We start from the raw sequence: 22,697 nt of genomic DNA on the forward strand, positions 1-22,697 counted from the left end.
CATGTACGTATGAACAAGGGACCCAGTTCAATGTATAATGAGTCCCTCCTTATGTTCATATTCAGAAAGAGGGGTGTGAGTACATTACAGACAGTTGAGGTCTAATCACTGTGGCCTGAACGTGGGACTCCGTAATGTAATCGGTCCCAGAAACACAGAAATACTCAACGCAGAGCAGCCTGTGCCTCCATCCTAGATGCTCAGAGGACTCCGGATGCTGGTTTTGTGTTGAGTCCTTTCAACAGAAATCCTGTGTCTGAACATAAACGTGCTTTGACCAGGATCCCTCAGGTTCCTTCTCCCAATGGACAAACTCTGACCATTTCCCACACACCACATTCTATGTTCCTCACGCTCTGTTTCAGGGCTGTCATTTCTCCTAGAGTGGACTTCCTGCCCAGGAGGAAGTGTCTTGGAGAAGCCGCCCAGCCCCAGGTACACTTGCCTCAGTGAATAAGTGATTGTTCCCCAGTGCTGGAACGCCAACACTGGGCGGGGATGCGGCCTCACCTGGAAGGTGAGGTAAGCACGCGTGGGAGGTGCCTGGCCTCAGGGCCACAGCTGGGGCTGGTATCAGGCCTCTGGAGGCCACTCCTGTGCTCTACTTAGACAATGATGGGACGATCCAGTGGTCAGGAAACTTGACAGTTAGCTTCTGCCCCAGTGTCTTCAACACGGTGCTGTATGTCTGGTGTGACTCACCTGGCCAGCTGTCCTCTACAATGCTTCTCTGAAACTCCGACGAGGCGATGGAAAAGAAATGGGAACAGAGGGGAGACACTCATGGGGCCTCTTTCGGGCACTTGTGATCAGACTGTTATCCTAACACAGCTGTCTTACCCATCCGGTTTGCCCTTTGGTTCTTTGCTCGTTGTTAGGTGCTACTGAGTGGATTCCAATTCGCAGTGACCCAATGTTCAGCAGAATGAAACACTGTCCGCCCTGTGTCACACTTACAATCATGGCTGTGTTTGAGCCCGTTGTTGAAGAAAGACCTGCAGCAAGATGGACTGACAGCAGCTGAAACACTGGGCCCTTCATTTAGCAAGCATTTCTTGAAGTCCCTCGTGCCAGGCATTACCACTGTAGGTGCTGAGAGAATGGGGATCGAGAAGGTGGACAAAAGGTCCCTCTCTCTGGCACCTAGATCTCATCAAGGCTGATAAATATTAGTCAGTGTATAAGCAAACAGCTTTACCACGTTTTACTGAGATATAAAGGAAATAAAGAGGCCCATGCGATAGAGAAGGGATCCTGGAGACAGGCTGGGTTAGCCATTGAGACGCTCACAGCAAGCTTCGTGGTTCGGCCCCACCAGTTACTCTAGAACAGTGGTTCTCAACCTTCCCAAGGCCACCACCCTTTCATACAGCTCCTTGTGTTGTGGTGACCGTCCCCCCCCCCAAGCCATAACATTATTTTCATTGCTACTTCATCACTGTCATCTTGCTGTTATGAATTGGGCGACCCCTGTGAAAGGGTCGTTCGACCCCCAACGGGGTGGTGACCCACAGGTTGAGAACCGCAGCTCTAGGAGAAAGACAGGCTGTCTGCTCCATCAAAGATTCAGTGTCAGCAACCCAAAGAGACAGATCTGCGCTGTCCTAGGGGTTACTGCGATTCAGCATCAACTCGACGGCAGTGGATTTGGTTTGGCTTTGGTTTCTGTGCTGGAGAGTAACCGAGGCGGAGTGGGGGTGGGCATAGGTAATTGTGGGATGTGCCTGGAGAAGGTGGGCTCTGTTGAGTGTGGGAGGCTTGTCCGAGAAAGTCATGAAGAACAGGGGTGGTTAGGGCAGAATGGGGTCCTGGGGCAAGAAAGGAAGCGAGTGTGGCTGTCATCTGGTAGACAAGGAGCATGAACATCCAGGAAGAAGACTACCTGTAAATAACGTGCTAGGCTAGGGGACAAGGAAGTCCCCGGCGGGACAAGTGGTGGACTTTGGAAGAGAGGCCTGAGGTTCTGCTTCCCAGAGGTCACAGCCACGGGAAGCCCTATGGAGCTCAGATCAACTCTGATACACGAGGGGTTGCCACGCGTCCCCATCGACTCAAAGGCAATGTCCCCATTCCTCCATTGTGCAGAAGTTATGACACACTTTGGAGGTCTGAAAAGGCCCTGGAAGGAGAGGGAACTGCCGCCCAGCCCTCCGGCTTGCTGTGATCTGTAGTCCATGAATCAACTGTAAGGAAGACAAAAACAAAACGCATGGCCCAAAGAATGTGTTGTTGTGTTGTCTTAAGGCATGTGTTAACTGCTGAGAAGCTTTCACTACCTCCCTCGGACACAGCCCTGGCATGTTCCTCAGCGCTCTCAAAGCGCCCTGTTCATTCGGTGATGAGCAGACTCACAATGGTACCATTCAGCTGGACACCACTAGACTGTGCTGGCATTTTCACCAGTAGCCCCTCCGCAGAAACAGACTGTAAAAAGACCCAGAGCCAAACGAAAAAGCTGAGTGTATTCTGACCAGTACGGGAGATTTTAAAATACCAAGAGGCGATTTACAAAGAGAAACTCAGTATGGAGCCTTGGTCCCTGTGTCTTTGCACTTGAATCCCGATGAAAGGTCCAAGTTGCAGTTCAGCTAACTCTTGTCCAGTCCACGAGAGGGATGCTGGATGAAATGGCTGGTACAGAAGGCTTGGGATTTCAGGGGCAGGTTCAACAGGGGCAAGTGATTTTGTTTGACCCAGTTTCCTGACCTCTCTAGGATTTATTCCAGAGACCTAAATTTGTAGACTGTCACAGGGATCACGAGAGATGGAGAGCCAGAGTTAGAGCTCAATGCTAGAGAGATGACAAAAACAGACAGATGACACATGATAGACAGACAGATGACAAATAAGGAGAAAGACAGACAGATGATAGATAGATAGATAGGTAGATAGATCATTTGCCTACTGAAAAGCAAGCAAAAATGAAGTCTCAATCATATTCCACAACATTTCATGATGGGGAAAATTTTGAATATGGCTTTAAATTGAGTCATATACTAAAATTAAAGATTCTATAAGAAATCTTATGCCAGTCTAATTTATCAACAGGCAGGGAAAGGATATCTATTTCTTAGAAAGAAAAAGAAAGCAAAGCAGCCATGCAGCTATGTAAAATAGTAGGGGTTATTCCCGTAATATACCATATGTGTGAATGAAATCGGAATGCCTTTCAATGTTAACAGCTCACTATATGAATAGAAGAAGGCCTATAGGCTCGTTTTACTGAAGACAGATGGTGAAGCAGCCGACAAAATTCAAGACAGTCACCAAAAAAAATCTTAGTGGAGTCAAAAAGAATGCTTATCTCATAGGAAATATGCTTGACGGCAGCACAGTTAAAACATTCTTGTTAATGTCAAAAACAATGCCAACCTTCTAAGACCAATCTCCCCCAAAGCAATAAGACCAGAAAAAGATGTAAGGGGTAGAAAACAAAAGTAGCACCAAGCTTTACTCCCCGTGAAGGAAGACAAACAAGCCTCCTGGTTTCTCCATACTCTCCTGGACGCCGAGGGAGCCCTGGGGTGTAGCGGTCATGCACTGGGGTTGCCACCTGCAGGGTTAGCAGCTGGACCCATCAGCTACTCTGTGGGAGAAAGATGAGGCTTTCTACCCCCATAGCGTTATAAACTTGGAATCCTATGGGGTCATTCACTCTGGCTCAGGCTCATTTTAGATACATCTGTTTCCTCAACTCAGCCGACGGGGAACAGACTCGAAGAATCAATTGAGGAACATAGAGATCTTCTTGTAATCCGACTTCTGAAGACTGGGTTCCACGATGGTTGACAGGCCAACTCTTTCTTGCCTTTCTTCAACTTGGGAGATTCACGAAGCTGTAGCCTCAGGACCGAACACCTTCTGGTGTATGCCACAGGGCCATGAACCGTGGCCTGAGAGAAAGGCTTTTTCTGGCAGGAAGGCATGTGGCTAAAGGTCTGGGTTTGGGAGTTGTCATGGCCAAGGTCATGTGGACCAAACACTGTGAGGGGAGGACAGGTACTAGTGACTACAGCTTACAGCCAAACCACGAGAAGGTCCAGGCTGAGGCCTCTCAGCTTCTCGCCATCTTCCCAGGAGAAGGTGCCACATGCAGGGGTTCATGGGATTTCACCATCAATGGCTGCTATGTGGGGGCCGGCCTGCCACCAGCACTAACGGCCATGTGAATTCGAAATTCCCTAAGTCAGTTTTTCACATTTTTTTTCTTGACTTTATGACTGTATTTTCTCCTCCTGATGGTTATTTCTCGGCGGTGACCGTGGCCCATAGACCCTTGAGGTCCTTTGGAAATGTGTATGCCCACCCTAGACCCATGAACCCAAAGGTCTGGGCGCAGGACCCAGCCATGACAGTTTTCAATAAAAGCTGCCCAGGTGGACTCCGTGTGCAGCTCGAGTTGAGAGTCACTGTCTCAGAACCAGGACTTGGAGCTGCTTCTTCCTGTTCCAGTCAGGGCCGACGAGACGAAACTGAACGAGACCCAAATTCTTAAAGTGTGGTTGAACGGAAAAAATGATGCATTGAAACCTTGCTAGAAGTGCCCTCTCTCTCTTAGAAAACAGGCCCGATATACACTGGATATCAAGGTGGCAGGCAGATCACCAGAGAGGTGGTGATAGGGGGGTCCCACTCAGGGATGGCAGTTTGACTGCCGTGTGTGTGTGTGTGTGTGTGTGTGTGTGTTCTTCTCCACAGCCCTGCTAGTCATCTAACCACGTGCCTCTCTCAGGCCCCTGAAAGGGCTCATGGCACCTCTTCCAAGTCTTCCTGGGCCTCCAGCACTTTTTCTGTTCCAATTACTTTTCTGGATCACCCAAGTTTTAAAAATTCAGGTCTGTTTTGGCTTTGCCTTGTTGGTCATGACTGAACCAGCTTAAGAACAAGTTCAAACCCTTACTCAAAGTCTATCGAGTTCAATGGAAAAGAAATCTGGCGGCGACCTTGGCTTTCCCTGCAGCCCAGGCTGTTAGAGTGACAGCATGCAGTTGCTAGGTACTGTTAGGTTGGTTCCAACTGCCTGGTCCCGTGCACCCCCACAATTGTTATCTTTGAGCCCATTGTTGCAGCCACATTGTCAATCCATCTCGTGCAGGGCCTCCTTGTTTTTCGCTGCCCCCCTGCTTTACCAACCATGATGCCCTTCTCCAGGGACTGGTCTCTCCAGGGACGGAGTCTTGCCATCCTCACTTCTAAAGTGCACTCTGTTTGTACTTCTAAGACAGATTGGCTTGTTCTCTTGGCAGTCTGTGGTACTTTCACTGTTCTTCGCCAGCACCATAATTCAAGTGCATTGATTCTGATTGCGAGTGTTCGACTTTCTTTACCGAGGGCCTCACTTGCCTGGTGAGCACATTGCTAGTGCCAAGATCATCAAGCCATTCAGGGGAGTCCAGTGGGCAGAAAGGAACATGCCGCCCAGTCACCCGACAGCTAGAAATAGCCACATTCTTTTGTCTTGGGATGAGATTAGTTTTAGAACAGACAGCAGGCCCACGCGAAGCGCTTCCAGTGGCCAAGAACATCACACTCTGGAAGGCTGTCATGTGAGAGAGCGCAGAGTGCTCCGGCAAGTTTGACTTTCCCTGCCTGCCTGTGGACTGGTTGAGCACCTCACTTTCTAGGTCAAGGTGATTCTTCCCTCCCCGGCCCCTCCCCCTACAGTTTTATTGGCCTATCATCCAGTTCAATAGTCCTATCCCATCAGTAAGAGTTGTACAATCATCACCACCATTTTCATTTTTGTTCTCATTGCTATTAGCTCCTCGATTCCCCCAGCCTCCCCTGCCCTGCCCCTAAATTCAAAAATTCCAAAGTCCATGCCATCGAGTCAATGCCGACTCATAGTGACCCCCTGTGTATTTCTAAATCTGTATCATCTGTTTTTGAGAGTAGAAAACCCACTCTTAATCTTGCAGAGCTGCTGGTGGTTTTGAACTGCTGACCATGTGGATCGCAGCCCAACACGTAACCACTACACTACCAGGGCTCCTTGCCATACCCCCCAGGAACCACTGATCCAGGTATTGCCTCTAGAGAATTACTTAGGACAAGGTAGATTCTTGAAGAACCCTTCCAGAAAAGTGGATGGAATATAACATATTCTTCCCAGCCTCCACAAATGATCATCCCCGTGTTTTCAAATTAAACCTAAAAACCTAAGAAGCCGGCAACAATCACCACAAAGCATTATTTCAGAGCCACGGGCACGGACACGGGAACAACGTAACTACAGATTCCCGGGGAGTTTTTCCTGATGTCATGCAGAAGACTCTTCAAATGCCATCTTGAAATCAGAAATCGCTCACCCACAAGAGCACATAGGGACTCCTGAGTGCCACAGAAGCCAAGATGGTGGTGGAGCCGGGGGGGGGGGGGCTAGGACGTGCAGGGGTGTGAGCGGATGTGAGCCCACTGGTGTGCATGTGTCTGTGCAGGTTCGTGGGTGCGTGTGCATGTGTGTCAGCAGGGTGCTCAGATAACCCTCAGGTAGAAACTCAGAACTGAGCACAGGCTTGAAGGGAGGGAGTCTGCTTCTTCTCTCCATTTATTGACTCGCCCAAGACCACCCAGACACCGAGCCTGTATTCTTGACCTCGTCCCCCGCCCCCCCCTCAGTCCCCCGAAAGATCACAGTGCAGGGTAAGAACTGATCTTTGTGCCTGCAGCTCGCTCAACTGGGACCTGGTCTGCCGTGTAAATGGCTGTCATCTTCCTCCTGGCAGGAGAGCCCCCACACCTTTATGAAGGCCAGCCGATCCATTACCTCGGAGGGCCCCACTCACAGAGAAACGCTCCGACACTCCATTGTTCATTCCGCGCGCGCGGGTGCTGACTTACCTGTTGAAGTGGTAGATGTCCTGGATGTTGCCAAAAAGGGCGGATCGTTCCTCTTCGCCCAGAGGCAGCTTGGTTTGGTCCCTGATACAGTCCAGGTAATCCTGTGGAATCAACGAGAAGGATGCCTTCAGTAGGCCTGTCCTCTCCCAGGTATCCTTCTGGTGCAGCTTCTAGACACTACTGCAGTGATGTGCTACATTAACTCTGCTAGGAGAAGACAGAGCCGCTTTTTATTTATTTATTGAAATGGATCATTTCATTGGGGGCTCTTACAGCTCTTCTAACAATCCATACATCAATTGAATCAAACACATTTGTTGCCACCATCATTTCCCAAACATTTTCTTTCTATTTGAGCCCTTAGTATCAGCTCTTCTTCCCCCCCCCCACATCCCCTCCCACCCTTATGTACCCTTGATAATTTATAAATTATTTTTACTTTCATATTTTCCACTGTCTGCTGTCTCCCTTCAGCCACATTTCTGTTGTTCATCCCTGTTTGTGTGTGTGTATGTGTGTGATTGTATGTCAATCATTGTGATGGGTTCCCCTTTTCTCCCCTTCTCTCCCCCCACCTTCTTCCTGCCCTCATGGTATCGCTACTCCCATTACTGTTCCAGAGGGGTTTATCTGTCCCGGATTCTGTATGTCGAGAGCTCATATCTGTACTAGTGTACATGCTCCGGTCTGGCCAGATTTGTAAGGTAGAACTAGGGTCATGATAGGGGGACAGGGGAAGGAAGCATTAAAAAACTAGAATGTTGTCTTTCATCGGTGTTATATTGCACCCTGGTTGAGAGCCACTTTTTATTTATTTATTAATTATTTTATTGGAGGCTTGTACAACTCATCACAGTCCTTCCATCCATCCATTGTGTCAAGCACTTTTGGACATTTGTTGCCATCATCATTTTCAAAACATTTTCTTTCTATCTGGACCCTTGGTATCAGCTCTTCATTTCCCCCCTCCCTCCCCTTCCCTCCCTCCTTCAAAAACCCTTGATAATTTATAAATTATTATTATTTTTTCATGTCTTACAATGACCGCTATCTCCCTTCACCTACTTTTCTGTTGTCCATCCCCCCTGGGAGGGGGTTATAGATAGATTATTGTGATTGGTTTCCTTTCTCCCTGCACCTTCCCCTTCCCCCTCCTGGTACCGCTACTCTCAATATTGGTCTTGAGGAGTTTATCTGTCCTGGATTCCCTGTTTCCTGAGAGCCACTTTGTAATGACTGGTTACAGAACTTACCTGTGACAGAGAGAAAGGATGTGGTGTGCTTATGTAAGGAACATCAATGTGTACATCAATGTATCTGTCCCCAAGTAGTTAGAACACCCCTAGATGCATGATATAATGGCCACACAGACCAATTCCTATTGCAAAAAATACACCCAAATCCATACTCAAACCAAACTCCCTGCCATCGAGTGGCTGCTGACTCACAGTGACCTTATAGGACAGGGTAGAACTGCCCCTGTGAGTTGCCATGTCTGAAAGTAGTCATGGGAGCAGGAAGTCCCTGCCACGCCTATTCGGATTAGCTGGTGGTTTCAGACTGCCAACCTTGTGGTTAGCAGTAATGGGTAACCACACCGCCACCAGGGCGCCTAAAAAATTCACATAGCGGGGGGAGGGGGGCAAAGAAAAAATAAAAATTCTGAAATGTGACGAAGCTGCTGCAGAGAAAGCCTTAAAGTCAGAAAACTATCCACTGCTGGCGCATAGTCTTCCTCAAGTACTCACTTATTGTTATTTTTTTAAGTTTGTTTCCCCCTCTTCGACAAACAAAAAGCCCCTCCAGCTCCCTTGCACGATCCAATAGTCTGGATTGAAGCTGACAGCAATTGTGAGGAGGCACAGGACCAGGCAGTATATGGATCTGTTGTCCCTGAGGTCGCTGTGGGTCAGAACCGACTCAAAGGCCCCTAGCAAACATTTAATAGTCCCTGTAATGGAGCCCCAGAGGTTTGACGCACCAAACGTTTCTACGATCTGTTCCACCCAGACCACACTGAGCCCACTGTGGGCTCGGCTCCTCTGTGCGGCACCGAAAGGTCTGAACTTGAACTGCTGAGGGCAGGATCTGCTTGCCCCGTGCTGTGTGCGGTGAGTTCATCCCCTTTTGTCCATCCCCCCACCTCCCACAAAGGTTGACTCTGTGAAAGGCAAAAAAACTCCAACCACCCCAAAACAATAAATAAAACAGGAATACCAGCTGAAATAATGTCAAACGAAAAAATAAACACCACCTCCACTCTGAACTGAACACTTCAGGATGGTGTGTGACTGAGGCGAACACAGCCTTCGGGCCAGGAGGGGGGAGTCACCCTGAGACAGAGACTCCTAGCACTGCGGGCCTGGAGGCTCAGACTGGGGACACACCGGGGACCACCCGCCGGATGCACCATGGGAGGGAGGCTGCCTTCCTTAGGACAGGGGACCAGGAAAGACTGATAGTCGCTGCTGGCAGTACGCGTGGTGAAGCTGATGGTCGGCTTAGCCTGGGGACCCCTGGAGAAGCTGTGTGACACCACGGTCACAAGGAGGGACACGCCAGCCACCAGGAGCCGGCGCGGGATCAGGCATGGGAACACAAGCCACCACGAGTTGGGGTGACTAACTGGGGCACGGGGGGAGGGGAGGCGGAAGTGTCAGACCATCGGAGTGTCCAGTCTCACTCCTTGGATCAGAAGCCACGTCTTCTCTCGGGCCAGGCGAATGTCTCAAGAAATAAGCATGCAGGGCTTCCGCGATGATGTCATCCACTAGTGCACTCCTCAGTGTGTAGCAAAAGACTCCTCCTTCACACCTTTAAAACTCACTGCTGGGTCATAACCTTTTTCTTTCTGACAAGCTCCGCAGTTCCATCTTCTTAAGGAAGTGGTCAGCTCACTAAGAAACCAGTCATACAGTTTCACCACGCTTGCAAGGCCCGTGCTCCCACTTTCATGACTGGAACACCGAGAGTGTGTCTGTATCTGCAGAGGATATAGGATACATTGTATCTGCAGAGGCTATAGGATACATTGTATCTTCAGAGGACATAGGATAGATTGTACCTGCAGAGGCTATAGGCTGCATCCTGTACTGTACAGGACACAGTATGGAAGCCTGAAGACTAGGAGCAGGCTTCAAAAAGTATGTGGAAAAATGAATAGAAACAATATTGAAAAATTCTCCATGAACTTTTTGAAGCCCCTTCATAAAAGCTAACTTCACTGATAGCTAGAAGTGAAGTATACTTTGAGCAACTTATAAAATCTAACCTTCCACAAAAAAGAAAGAAAGAAAGACGTGTGCACTGATGCGGTGGGTAGGTGGCACCAAGTCGGTTCTGCCCCTTGGCAAGGACCCCAGGTGCGACACAATGTAACCCTGCCCAGTCCTGCGCCATCCTCACCACTGTGCCGACACCCGAACCCATTGTCGCAGCCACCGTGTCCAGCCTTGAGGGCCTTCCTCTTTCTCACTGGCCCTCTTCTTTACCACACATGATGTCTCTCGGGCCTGCTCTCCTGACAACATGCCCAACGTGTGTAAGGCGATGTCTTGCCGTCCTAACCTCAAAGGAGCACCCTGCCATATTTCTCCCAAGACAGATCTGTTTGGCCTCTTGATGGTCTCCACTGAAACTCCCCTTAAGTGATACACAGTTACAAAATGATAGGCCACGGCTCACCTGGGGCCTGGGTGCTTACACGTGCCATCCTTTCATGCTCTTTGAAGCCCCTGTGTGGTGACACTGGTTTGCACGCTTGGCCATTCACTGGACGGTGGAGGTCTGTGTTGACCTGGAGGTGCCAGGAAAGAAAGGCCTGGCCACCTGTGTCCCCCAAACCATCCACTGGAATCCCTGTGGAGGTGCGCCATTGATGTGTGCAGAGAGTTCTTTGTGGAAGGATAAGAGACGGAGAGACACTCCTTCAGAAGAGATGGACTTGGATGGGGGAGGTGTTCAGAAGCAGTTCCATTTAGATATTTTTGTTTAATAAAGTCTTCTGTGATGTTATAACAAACGATCACAAAATCACCACCTGATGGAGCATAGCTCTACGCTGACAAACACAGACTGGCCAGGAGGCAGGATCAACTTGACAGCAGTGTCTCACTGGGGCCCCGAGTAACTACTTCCCCTCAATCGCCTCGTGGGCAGGCAAAAGTTGGGCGATTAAGGAAGGAAGACAGGCTAGGAACTGATGCAGCCCAGGTCTGGTGGCAGAAAACACGAACGTGCGGTAGAGTGGCAGGGGAAGAAACAAGTCCGTCTCACAAGAGATAACAACCAGAAAGCTCCTTAGAAGCAAGCGTGCACATGTCAGAAGGAAGGACAGGGCATCGCAGTTGGTAGAGGAGAGGGGCACTGAGAGCCCAGGAGACCCTCCAAGAGGTGGGTGGATCCACAGACCACGACGGTGGCAATTTTGTAATCTGGTGTCAACTTGCAAAGGGGAGGAGCCTAGCCTGTCAATCAGGTTGCAGCTTGATGACCTCATTCGGAGGTGCCACCGAGAGAAATAGCTCACCGGAGTCCAGATATAGACAGACTCTCTGCTTCCTCTAACTGGTGACAAGACACGTGGAGCTCGGCTTGAGTCCTGGCTCTGGAGAGCTGTGGAGACCCCTACCAGCATTGAGACACTTCCACTGCCACTGGATCCACAAGATTTTCCACCCACTGGCCTGTGGTCTGTCTGCATTCGGTGTCATTGCATGTGTTGCGTGAGTCAGAAGAGGAATTCATAAATTGGTATTGGACTTATGGACTTGATCTGGATTGGGCTGGGGTGTTTTCTCAATATACAATTGTTCTTATATTTAAAGCTCTTTCTTATGCACACATGTGTGTCTGTGAATTTGTTTCTCTAGTCACCCAGACGAACACAAACACACCAGAGGTGTTGAGGACGGAGCACGGTTGTGATCAGATGCTCCGATTCAATGCCAGCCACCACCAGCAGCAAGACTTCCACCCATGTTTTACACGGACAGGACGCAGACACAGCTTTGACGGGAAAGCAGAAATGTATAGATGGGTGGAGGTCTAAAAAGTAAAATAGAATAGAGATGGGCATGCCCAGGCCGAGACAGAGAACTGGAGGTGGCCAGGCAATCGAATGCCCCCAAGTTCACAGGGGGACCATCAGAGCCTCTGCAGGGCGGGCAATTAGCAAGCAAAGGAACAATCCACCTTTCTCTGTTCCTTTGCGAACCTTGCTCAGGGTGCAGAAACCCAATAGCAAAGTCTTCAGAGTCTTCAGCCAAGGGGAAGACAGAGTTCAGGGGCTGGAAGAATTTCATCTTGAGCTAGATGAGCCTGCGAACCAAGGCGGACGGACTTCCAGCAAACAGCGGCCCTTCTCCAGCGGAAAGAGTTTCAAAACCCTAGAGTCCGTGGTAAAGATAGCTTTTACAAAGTTGCTTATTTTCCCACTGTGGTTGAGAGAAATAGATGGTCCGGCAAGAGAATTTTGAAAGCGACCCCAGAAGGCAGATCAAAGCCTTACGGCCACAGCTAGCCACGCCCCCCATTCCCCCCCCCCCCCCCCCCGCTGATGGTCATTAAGCTTTTAAGTATGGTACTTGAACCCCCACTCCTCTCTGCAAACTACTGTAGCGTGCCCTGCATTAGCGACGGCGATCACCCGCAGCCAAAATGAGAGGGCTGGAGCTCAGCGATAATAACCGTTCACTCTGGGCTCAGATGACAGGGCACAGCCTCCGATGAAATCATTTAGCGCCTGCCTGCCACGCAGCACGTGAACTTCTCTGGCTCCATGTCAGCTACCCGACTGGGCACAGTCCAGGATCAATTTAAAACCTCTTCAGGGGAAAACATGTATTCTCCCAAAGAATACACGGTTTCATTCTCCTTTGGGGAAGGGCCAGGGTGGGCTGATGGAAACTCTTTCCATCAGGAGTGTGTCCTGGTCATTCAAATCGTGTTCTTTGAGGATTTCGTCTCCTCCACTTATGTCCTCAAACTCCCTCCACCCACGACAGGATTTGTCCCCGTGCCCTGGTTCATCATTCCAGGACAGCCGGGTTTGGGAAATACCTAAGAAGCTACGTTCGAGTTCACAGATTGCTGTCCATAGACTGTTGATCGGTCTGCCAACCGTCCCGGGCCTGCGGAAGGTTGGAGAGTCAGTGGACAGAAACCTCGAAGCGCCTATCAGAAGAATAAGTTTTATTTCTGTGGAGTGTAATAAGAAATCTGGGCTTCACTTTTCGCCTGTATTTTACAAAAGTAACTGGTAGGTGAGAAGCCAGTCAGGGAAAACAACCCTGGCTTGCTGCTCCCCCAGCGTGGCTGGTTTTTGCTACTTTCTGAACTGGATACCAACCCCTGGAAGAGGCTGCACAGAAGAGCGGCCCAAACTGGAGTGGAAGGCCTGCAGACTCTCCTGGTGGTGGCCGTGGTGCTGGGAGCCATGTAAGTCCGACGGGACTCATAGCGACCCATGTATAACAGAACAAAACTCCGCCCGCTCCTCCGTGAACCTTACAACTGTTATCATGGGCGAGCCCCCTGCTGCAGCCACTCCGGCAAAACATCTCCTGAGTCTTCTTGATCGTGGCTGCCCTCCCTAGTGACGAACTGGTTACACGCTACTACCTTCAAGGTCAGCAGTTCAAAACCGCCAGCCACTCCTCAGGAGAAAGGGCTTTCTCCTGCCGTAAACAGTTACAGTCTTGGAAACCCACAGGGCCCTTCCATGGTGTCTTTTGCTAGGGACACACATGCATGGGATTGGAAAACCTCAGGACTTGGCGTAGGCACAGCTTGGTCCTCTCAAAGTGACATCCTTGGCTGCTCACCTTATTTTACAAGATGTCCGGAAAGCATTCAGCTAAGGGCCTCCCCTCCCTTTTCTTTCTCAGAAATCTCATTTCTTATGTTTCCAAATGTAACTTGTTTAACATGATGATGAAGGTCAACCACAGGAGAAAGACAGCACTAGGATGTCTATCGATACAATAGCAACAACAACAAAAACAACAACACTGTAGTAGGAGCCCCGGGTCCTGAATGCTTGCTGGAGGGTTGGAATTTAAATGGAATCAGGTACTTTGGAAGAAAGGCCACAAGACTCACCTCTAGAAAATTTGCCACAGCTCTGCTACGAATAGCTAGCATTGTCCCCAGTCAGAACTGAGTTGAAGGCATCCGTTCTGGTTTTTAATATTCCCCCACCGTCTCATGTGAGTACCTTGCTCACGTTGTAGAAACCAAAGAAGAAGTCTTGTTCCTAAACACCTCGGCTTATATTTCAATATTCCACCCTTCTGGGTCTAAGTGTCTGCGGTGGTGAGGTGCCGCCTCGTTGGTTCCGACCCATCACCACCTTGCGTACACAGAAAGGGACCCTGCCTGGTCCTGTGCCTCCCTCACAACTGGTCTGCAGCTGAGCTCCAGGTGGTAGCCAGGCCGCCAATCCTCCTCCCCAAGGGCCTGCTCCACTTTCTGTCGCTCGCCATCCCTTTCCAGGATGGGCCTCCGGCAGTTAGCTTTTCCAAATCCCACGGCATTTGTTGGCACTCTTCATGAGGATTCCATTTTTTATTTTGGTGGGGGAGGGTTTTTCAATATTTCAGCAGTAGCACCCTTGTCTGGTTCCCCAATCTCTCTTTATTTTCTAGAAAGTAGTATCGTCTCTTTCGTCAAAGACCCTGCCCTCCAAATTTCATGTGCTGTGTAGCAGTGGCCCTGATAAAATAACTTATACTTGGCGTGGGTGCCAAGCTCTGTTTTACAAACGAAGGACTCAAAAGTAAAGAGCAAAACGGAATCCCTTCTCCCAAGGAGCTCAGTCTCGTTGAAAGACCCTTGCAAACAGAGGAATAAACAGGAAGGTCTGCAGGCATGGCTGAAATGGGGCCGGATGGTTCATCAGGTGGTAGGGCAGAAGAGGGAGGGGCTGGTCCCTGGAAAGGGGAGGGGCTCAGAGAGCAGGTGCTGGCCACAAAGGATGACTTGGACTTTGAATATGCATGCACAGAGATGAGGAGGGAGGAGACAAAGCCATCCAGGATGGCCAGAAGGAGCTTACCAAGGGCCCCAGAGGAACGAGTTAACAGAATGCAGGAAGAAAAAGAGGGTGGAGGCCCGGCTGAGTCAGCAGGACACAGGCACATGGTCCTGGGGATGGGGCTGCCCTGTGGGAGGAGGTTGAAGGGGCCAGGCCCGATCGGGGAGAATCTTTGCTAAGGGAGGGGTAGCAAAGCACAGGCCAGGACAATGAGATCAGAAGCCACTTTAGCATCCATCAAGAACTGCTGTCCAGGTGGGAGACCCAGGCTAGAATCCCAGTTAGCGCCAGCGGAGGCCTGGGTACCACTGTGATGCAGAATGGCGCACCGTAGAGCTTCTGGCTAAGAAAGACTACAAAGGAAGGCCTGGTGATTTTCTTCCAAGACTCAGCCATGGAAAACCCTGTGATCCCAAGAGTCCAATAGGCACCCCATCATGTTGGTGGCCTGGCACTGACGGTGTTTCATTTCATTGTGCATGGAGTCGCCCCACATCCGGGGGCTGATGTGACCCAGCTGATGATGATGATGAAGTTAGACAGAGACTACCAGGTTGCTGTCAGGGGAGGCTGATGAGGAGACCAGCTTAGAGGGCAGGTAAGCATGGACCCAGCCCTCCAGGCCAGTGCCAGGGGACACTGACCTGACCGTGGATAATGAGAGCAAGCAATGGCTTAGGGGCTAATGAGTTGGGCTGCTAACTGCAAAGCCAGCAGCTCAAAGCCACCAGCCACTCTGTGGGAGAAAGACGGGGCTTTCTCCTGTAAACAGTTACAGAAACTCACAGAGACAATGCTAGCCTGCCCTACACGGTCACAGGGATCTGACATCAACTCAATGGCACTGAGTGAGTTACCGTCCTGTGCTGGCTTCCGGGGGCTCTCCTCTCTTCTCCCACTCAGGCCCCAAGGAGGAAGGCTCTGTCCTATCAGGTTACAGCCTGGATGGGTTGCTCCTCATTGTTGCACCAAGTCAGATTGAAAGTTGGGGAGCACAACCCCTGACTCGTCTTTGCCAGAATATGGGAAGAGAGTTAGGTCAGGGACCTGCAGCAGCCAACATTAGGCAAGGACTTGGGAGTTCAAATGCACTCAGAAGCACTCAGTGGGGAGAGAGAGAGTGCCCCCCCCCCGACTCCCACTACCTCCCACACCCCCACTCAATCCTCCAGGAAGAAGGGCTGACCAGATGAGCTATTCCTTTCTCAAGTGACTGGTGAGGACAAACTCAGTCGGGGCAGTTCTACTTGCCCTGTTAGCGAAGGCCCGGGCAGGGCAGTGCTTGGGGTCCCTCTGAGCATCCTCAGCCAGGCGGGATAATGAACACTGCTCTGGGGAGTCTAGTGCAAAGAAAGGAAACAAGGCTCCGCTTTGGGCTAGACAAGGTGAGAGGTGATCTTCACTGGATTGGTCTCCTCACAGGACGGTTTACCGAGAGACACCACAGCCCTCTGTGTGGACGGGAATCACTCCCCGGGGCAGGGCACGGGTTCAGAACTGCGGTCCCTGACTGACCGCCCAGTGGCTGTCGAGTTGATTCTGACTCAGGGCCACCCCTCTGGGTGACAGAGTGGAACTGTGTTCTAGAAGGTCTGCCATGACTGTGGTCCGTGGGAAGGAGACCAGGTGTCTTGGAGAGGGCTGGAACGATCAACTTTTCTTGGGGTGAAACCAGCAAGCACTTTACTGCTGCACCACCATGGCTGCTGTGGGCCCCTGACCATATTGCCCCTCACTCACTTTCTATTCCTACACGTTAAGGTAACTAAAGAGCTGGGCATGTTAGGCCTGCCAAGACTCTGGGTTATCCCCATGGAAGGGCTGGGGAGAAACACCAGGCAGCTCTTTGCTGTGCAGCGCTGGGTCCTGTCTTTCAAAATCTTGGCAGAACGGAGGCCAATGGGGTGTCCAGGGCCCAGCCCCCCAGCGAGCACTGGCCAGAAGAAAGCAGCTTTTTAACAGCTCGGTGCCAGCGAAGTGCAGCCCCTGTGGGGTCAGTGGGCCCCACCAGCAGCGAGGAGCGCAGAGTCAGAGGCCAAGAAGACAGGAGTCAGGAAACATGGGCGGGAGCAGCTGAGACCCTCCACAAACAATCTCTGAGAAAGGCAGGGAAAAATGGGTTCCCAAACTCAAGGCCTGCAGAGAGCTTGAAGACCGATTTGGCAGTGGGGAACAGGTGAGGGTGGGTTTTGAGATGCTTGGCTCTAAAAGGAAGGAGAGTGGGCGGGCAGTAACTAGAAGAGATATAGGCCCTGAGAGGGTCCTCCATCCATTATCCATTTATCATCCATCTACCCATCATCTATTCAGCCATCATCCATGGAGCCACTCACCCCTCAATCCAACCATCCACTAACCCGCCCACCCATTCATCCATCACCCCTCATCTATCCACCCACCAATTCATCCATCTATCCACCCACTCTCCAGGGGGTAATGGCTGTTAATGGTGCATGCAGGCTTCTGGGCTAGGGGTGCATAACTATATCAACTTGTTTGCCAGCACCAGAGTTTATATGCATGGATGTTTTGTTCAGTCTGCTATATGACCATGTACTTTATAAGCATTTGGGAGGGTACACCCTATGTGCTTGGCCCCCGTGTGAAGCAGGCCACAGAGAGAGGAGCTGGAGATGGCCCCTCAGGTGTCTGTAATTATAAGCGTGTAGCGCATACAGTCAAGCTAAAGGCACACATTGTTCCCCGGGTGGCATAGGAGCCTGTCTGCTCCCACGTGGACTGACAGCCCCGAAGCCCCTCTGAGCAGTTTTCAGTCCTGGGGTGGGGGGGTCGCTATGAGGAGGAACCCACCTGATAGCAGAGGGCTGGGGTGGGTTTTGGAGAGATGGCATGGCATCACAAATGGAGATGCCCCTTCCTATGTTATGTGCCCAGAGGCACTGCTTCTGAAAGACCAAACTCTCAAAATCGAGGCCATCGAGTCAATGCTGACTCAGAGCGAGTCTCTAGGACAGGGTCGAACTGCCCCTGTGAGTTTCAGACACTGTGACTTTTTATGGGAGTAGAAAGTCTTGTCTTCCTCCCAGGGAGAGACTGGTGATTTCTAATGGCTGACCCTGAGGTTAGCAGCCCAGTGGCATAACCATGATGCCACCACCAGGATGACAGTCATTGAAAAGCCTGTGGAGGGCGATGCTTCTGGGAATTGACTAGATGTCAGTGGTGTGTGTGTGTGTTCTGGAGTGCTCTCAGAATGATTTACACAGTGCTGTGAGACTACAGAGCACACATTTTCAGGTGAAGAAATAAATCTCCCTCCCTCTTCACATTAGCTACTACGGACACAGTGTCTGCCGAGGGCAACCTCTTTCTGTTGGCATTGTTGGTGGAAGAAGGGGCAGAAAAAGAGGGTGGAGGTGTGGGGAGAAAAAGAAAATGGGGAGAAGTGATGGGGAGAAAATGAAAGGGGTAAACAAAGGGGGGGACTTTGGGGTGAGGGGAATAGGAGAGGTAAGGAAAAGGGAAAAAGGAAGAGGTGGCTGGAGAGAGAGAGGGGAGGAGACAGGCTGCAAGGCAAGCATCTTCTCTCGCTGATACAAAGTACCCTAAAGAATTGGCAAGCATCTTCTCTCGCTGATACAAAGTATCCTAAAGATCACGTTAGAGTGTGGCCCATCTTATCGGCAGTTAGTGGAGGCAGAGCAATGGCCGCTGAGATGTTTGAACAAAAGAATAATACAAAGCAGGCGGGTTTCCGCTTCATTTGCCTCCTATAATACCCTCCAGCACACAAGACATTAGTGAGAAATACCAGGAATGGCCTTCGGTTGGGCTGTGACTAAAGATACATGTGCCTCTCCAGCCCCCTCCATTGTTTCCAAGCTTCCTCCTGAAAGAAGGGCAGAGAAGGGCCCCCTGGGGGAGGAGAGAGGGCGGAGAGAGGGAGGGGCACTTGGCAAGGCTTCCCAGAGAGAGAACCTGGGGGAGGGGGTGGGAAATGGGAAGGGAAGGATGTTGAATGGAAAGAGAAATGCATCTTTGCTCTGGGAAGGACCACTGGGAATGATTGTTTGCTTTTTTCCAGTCTGTGTGCAAAAAACCTTTTAGGAATTGCCAGTGTTCAGTAACCCGAGGACACAGACGCTAAGAAGACACATTCAAATTCGCTTGGAAAGCAACAAGCATGCCATGCTTGCTACACCTCTGGCAACCAGTAGAGAACCTGATGGTTTTCCTTTATTTCACATCGCTGCCTGGAGATACAGTGGGTTCCGAGTTGGGCTGTTGTGGTCAGCAGTTCAAAACCACCAGCCACTTCGTAGGAGAAAGATGAGGCTTTGTATCCCTGAAAAGAGTTAATCTTTTCCACTCCATCTTATAGGGCTGCTTTGGGGTGGAATAGACCCGGTAACAGTGAGTTGAGTTACTCTTGGACCAAGAGGTAGAATTTGATATGCATCTTGGTCATGACGACATTTGAAGAGTGTTAGAATGATTGAAAGGAAGTCTGGGACAGCACGAAAATTACTGTCTCACATTACCCTTCATTTTAACAACGCTCTGGGTAACATCTTGGACTGTTGACCGTAAGGTTAGTAGTTCAAACCCACCAGGTGCTCCTTTGGAAAAAGAGCGAGGATGTGCTCACAGAAGATAAACAGCTTCACCTCTTCCCCTCCCCCTACCCTCTCAGGCTCTGCCTAGGGGCATCCCAGCACCGTTCTCACCCCCAGGGCTGTGGGCAGGCCAGGCAGCAGACAGACACCATCAGACGTGGCTGTCACTCCCAGAGTGGCAAACTGGGAGGCTAGCTCAGGTTAGAAAAGGCCTGCAGTGGCCCAGGCCCTGACAATATGAAAGCTGTCGCTGTCTACTCCTGTGAAGACCCCATGTCAGGTCGCTATGAGTCAAGACGAGTCAACTTGACGTCAGTGGGTTGGTTTTTAAATAACATGGCAGCAAAACTTGATCACACAATTTTGTGAAGATTTAAAAAATTATGCTTAAGGGCATTTTTTTCAAGGACAAGGAAGCTGTTGTGTTTGACACTGTCACTCACGGTGGACACATGCCCTGAAGCCGAGCTTCAAGCCCGCTGGGCTGTTCCACAGGAAGAGCGACCTGGCATGTGGACTGACTCAAGTCTGTACCAGGGTCTCAGGGTGGGGTCAGACACAATGAACACACCCCAGGAGCGCAGGATGCTAACAAGAGGAGAAATGGAGCAGGGAAGCAGGTAGGGGGGACATTCTGTACGCTGCGTCATTGACACCTGAGATGGCTTCTAACGCTCAGTGGCTCTCACTCCACTGCACGGAGAAGCAGTCTGTGTGTCTCTCTGAACGGGGACTTGGTGAAATGAGAGGCAGCCCGGGGGCAAGCCAGCCATGCCATCGAGCGAGAGATCGCTCCACACTAGCTTGAAGCCTACCATTACTTTCCTCGATGCCCTCTTTAATCCTAACAGATGAAAGCATGCCTGGGACAATCTACATGCTTATTAAAGGCACGTAAATATAAACTGCTTTAAATCGTCCAAAGAGGCTTACCGAGCGTTTCCTGAAATCACCTGTCTAAGGTGCAGTCTCAAACTCCCGGGGGCACTGGCCGGACAGGGGAGCAGAGGCCATCCATCACCCACTCACCGCCCGTCTTGAGAACCAACCCTGTGGGCACCTTCTCCGATTCATTTTAAGGTTTCCTCCTTCCATGGCTTAGTCTCCAGAGTCCAAGTACTCATTCACTTGTGTTCCTACCTTTCTTATTTGCCTGCTTTACTCCCTTCCTTTTCTTCCGTGGGAGGCCTTGATAGCATCGAGGTGACCCGCTAGGCTGCTAATGGCAAGGTCAGCAGTTCGAAACCAGCAGCTACTCCAAAGGCAAAAGAGGAGGCTTCCTACTCCCGTCATGAGTTACCGCTTTGGAAATCTACAGGGACAGTACCCTGTCCTACAGGGTCGCCTGACCAGTCAGCATCCACTCCATGACAGGGAGTTTGGTTTGTTACGCAACTCCCTTCTCCGATGTGCGTTGCCTGAGCTGCAGGACCAGGCAAAGTTTTGTTCCGTTGTGCCCTGAACCGGCCACTGACAACAACGCTGTGGATGAGGTGGGTGCTTCCAGTGTAGGTTAACAGGGAGGATGTGCGCAAAGAAGATAAACAGCTTCACCTCTCCTCCTGCCCCCACCTTCTCTAACTCTGTCTGCCAAGGGGCATCCAAGCACTGTTTTGTCACAGGTAAAACTCAGAAAACTCCAAAGTCGCTGCCATGGAGTCAATGTCGACCTGCAGTGACCACGTAGGACAGAGTGCCCAGGACAAATGCCCCTGGAGTTTCTGAGACTGTCACTATGGGAGTAGAAAGCCCCATCTTTCTCCCCTACCTCCTGGTTCAAAGCCCTGCTCGTACAGAACGCTACTAGAGCCCCCAGTTAAGGGGGGAAGAATTCCCACACGATGAAGACACATTGATGAAGACACATCAGAACGTTGAGCGGCAGCAACTGGGAGCCCTTAAGACGTGTTTGCCAAGCAGTAACATCAGACGACATGGAGACTCTGAACCGCATGCACACGGCTTTCCAGGATCTGCAGGGAGAGGCGGTCTTCTAGTTGTGGGTGAGCCAGTGTGGGGGGCAGGGGCGTCCCTTGCTTCTCCTGGGAGCAAGCATGAGAAGTGAGCTTATTAGCATAACTTCTGCCACTGGCTTCTCAGCGCTGAGGCCTAGATTCTCCAGGACAGAGCAGGACTGGTCCATAAAGTTTCTGAAGTGAGGCAGACAGCCTCATCTTTCTCCTGCGGGGCAGCTGGTGGATTTGAGCAGCCAACCTGGTGGGTAGTGGCCAGCGATTAACCCACTGTACCACCAGGAATCTTTTCTAGAGGTTTGGAAAACTGACAAGAAGAGGACCAGGTCCTGGCCCATGGAAGGAGGCAGAGGGACAGCTGGTTTATGGGCATACTATGAATTCCTGGGTGATTAACCCGGTGATTTGCTGCGGGTAATTAAGGATAGGGCTTATCTAGCAAATTAGAACGCCTGCCCATGCATCTTAAGGGAGAGAGAGAGGTGCCGTCGGGTGGGTTCTGACTCACAGCGACTCTGCTGTGTACAACGGTGAGAAACACAGCTGAGTCCCGCGCCATCCTGACAACTATGCCCACAGCACCGTGCCAAGGCGCCTTATCGAGGGCCTTCCTCTCTTCTGACGGTAGCATAGGTGATTCTCACAGTACTCAGTGCCCAAGTTGTTTGCACTTATTGGGGAAGCACAAACGCCTTGCAGACAACGGACAAATGTGATTGGCGCAGACTTACTGGGCGCTGGGCCCCTGTAATAAAAACAAAGCTTCAACGAGCCTACAAGGTAGGGGCTACCTGCCTGGCATTCGTAGGGAGGTGTGGGGGTGCAGACTGCACTGGGTAATGACACGCCAATGACTGTCTATAAGGGTTATGTGTTTATCTTTCAGTACTTCAGAGTGCTGACAATTGTCCTGGTAGTTCGTCATACAACAACATTTCACAGCCCCAGCTGGCAAGCATACTTGTACCCACAAAGCTAAAACTCGAGGATAATTGATCGGGCCGACCATCTAATGCGCTCCGGCCACGGCTGTGATTACTCCCCACTTACAGTGATGCGTCAGTCACGCGGTTTCTTCTGTGTGTGCACGCACCGATGCTTTTGTTGTCCCCAGTGTGCTTACAGTCGATGATTCTTGTCGGAATGTCTGGGTGCGTTTCCTACCCACAGCAAAGCCCCTGTCATTGGGCCCAGGCAGACGCACAGCAGCCACACAGGGCGGAGCCGCTCAGGCACAGATCGCTGCCAGCAAGTCCCTTCCAACTCATTGCC

At 50.8% G+C, this 22,697-nt stretch overlaps 1 protein-coding gene across 4 annotated transcripts in view; it reads right to left on the reverse strand.

Moving 5' to 3' along the window:
• PLEKHG1 (pleckstrin homology and RhoGEF domain containing G1) overlaps positions 1-22,697 on the reverse strand; it is a 251,790-nt gene that overhangs the window by 54,805 nt on the left and 174,288 nt on the right. For all 4 annotated transcript variants that reach the window (XM_075554381.1, XM_075554382.1, XM_075554380.1 and 1 more), the window contains one exon: positions 6,841-6,941. In XM_075554381.1, the coding sequence (XP_075410496.1) occupies positions 6,841-6,941 (101 nt within the window). The remainder of the gene's footprint in view (positions 1-6,840; positions 6,942-22,697) is intronic.

This window comes from Tenrec ecaudatus, chromosome 7 (assembly GCF_050624435.1).
Source record: "Tenrec ecaudatus isolate mTenEca1 chromosome 7, mTenEca1.hap1, whole genome shotgun sequence".
Taxonomy (NCBI): Eukaryota; Metazoa; Chordata; class Mammalia; order Afrosoricida; family Tenrecidae; genus Tenrec; species Tenrec ecaudatus.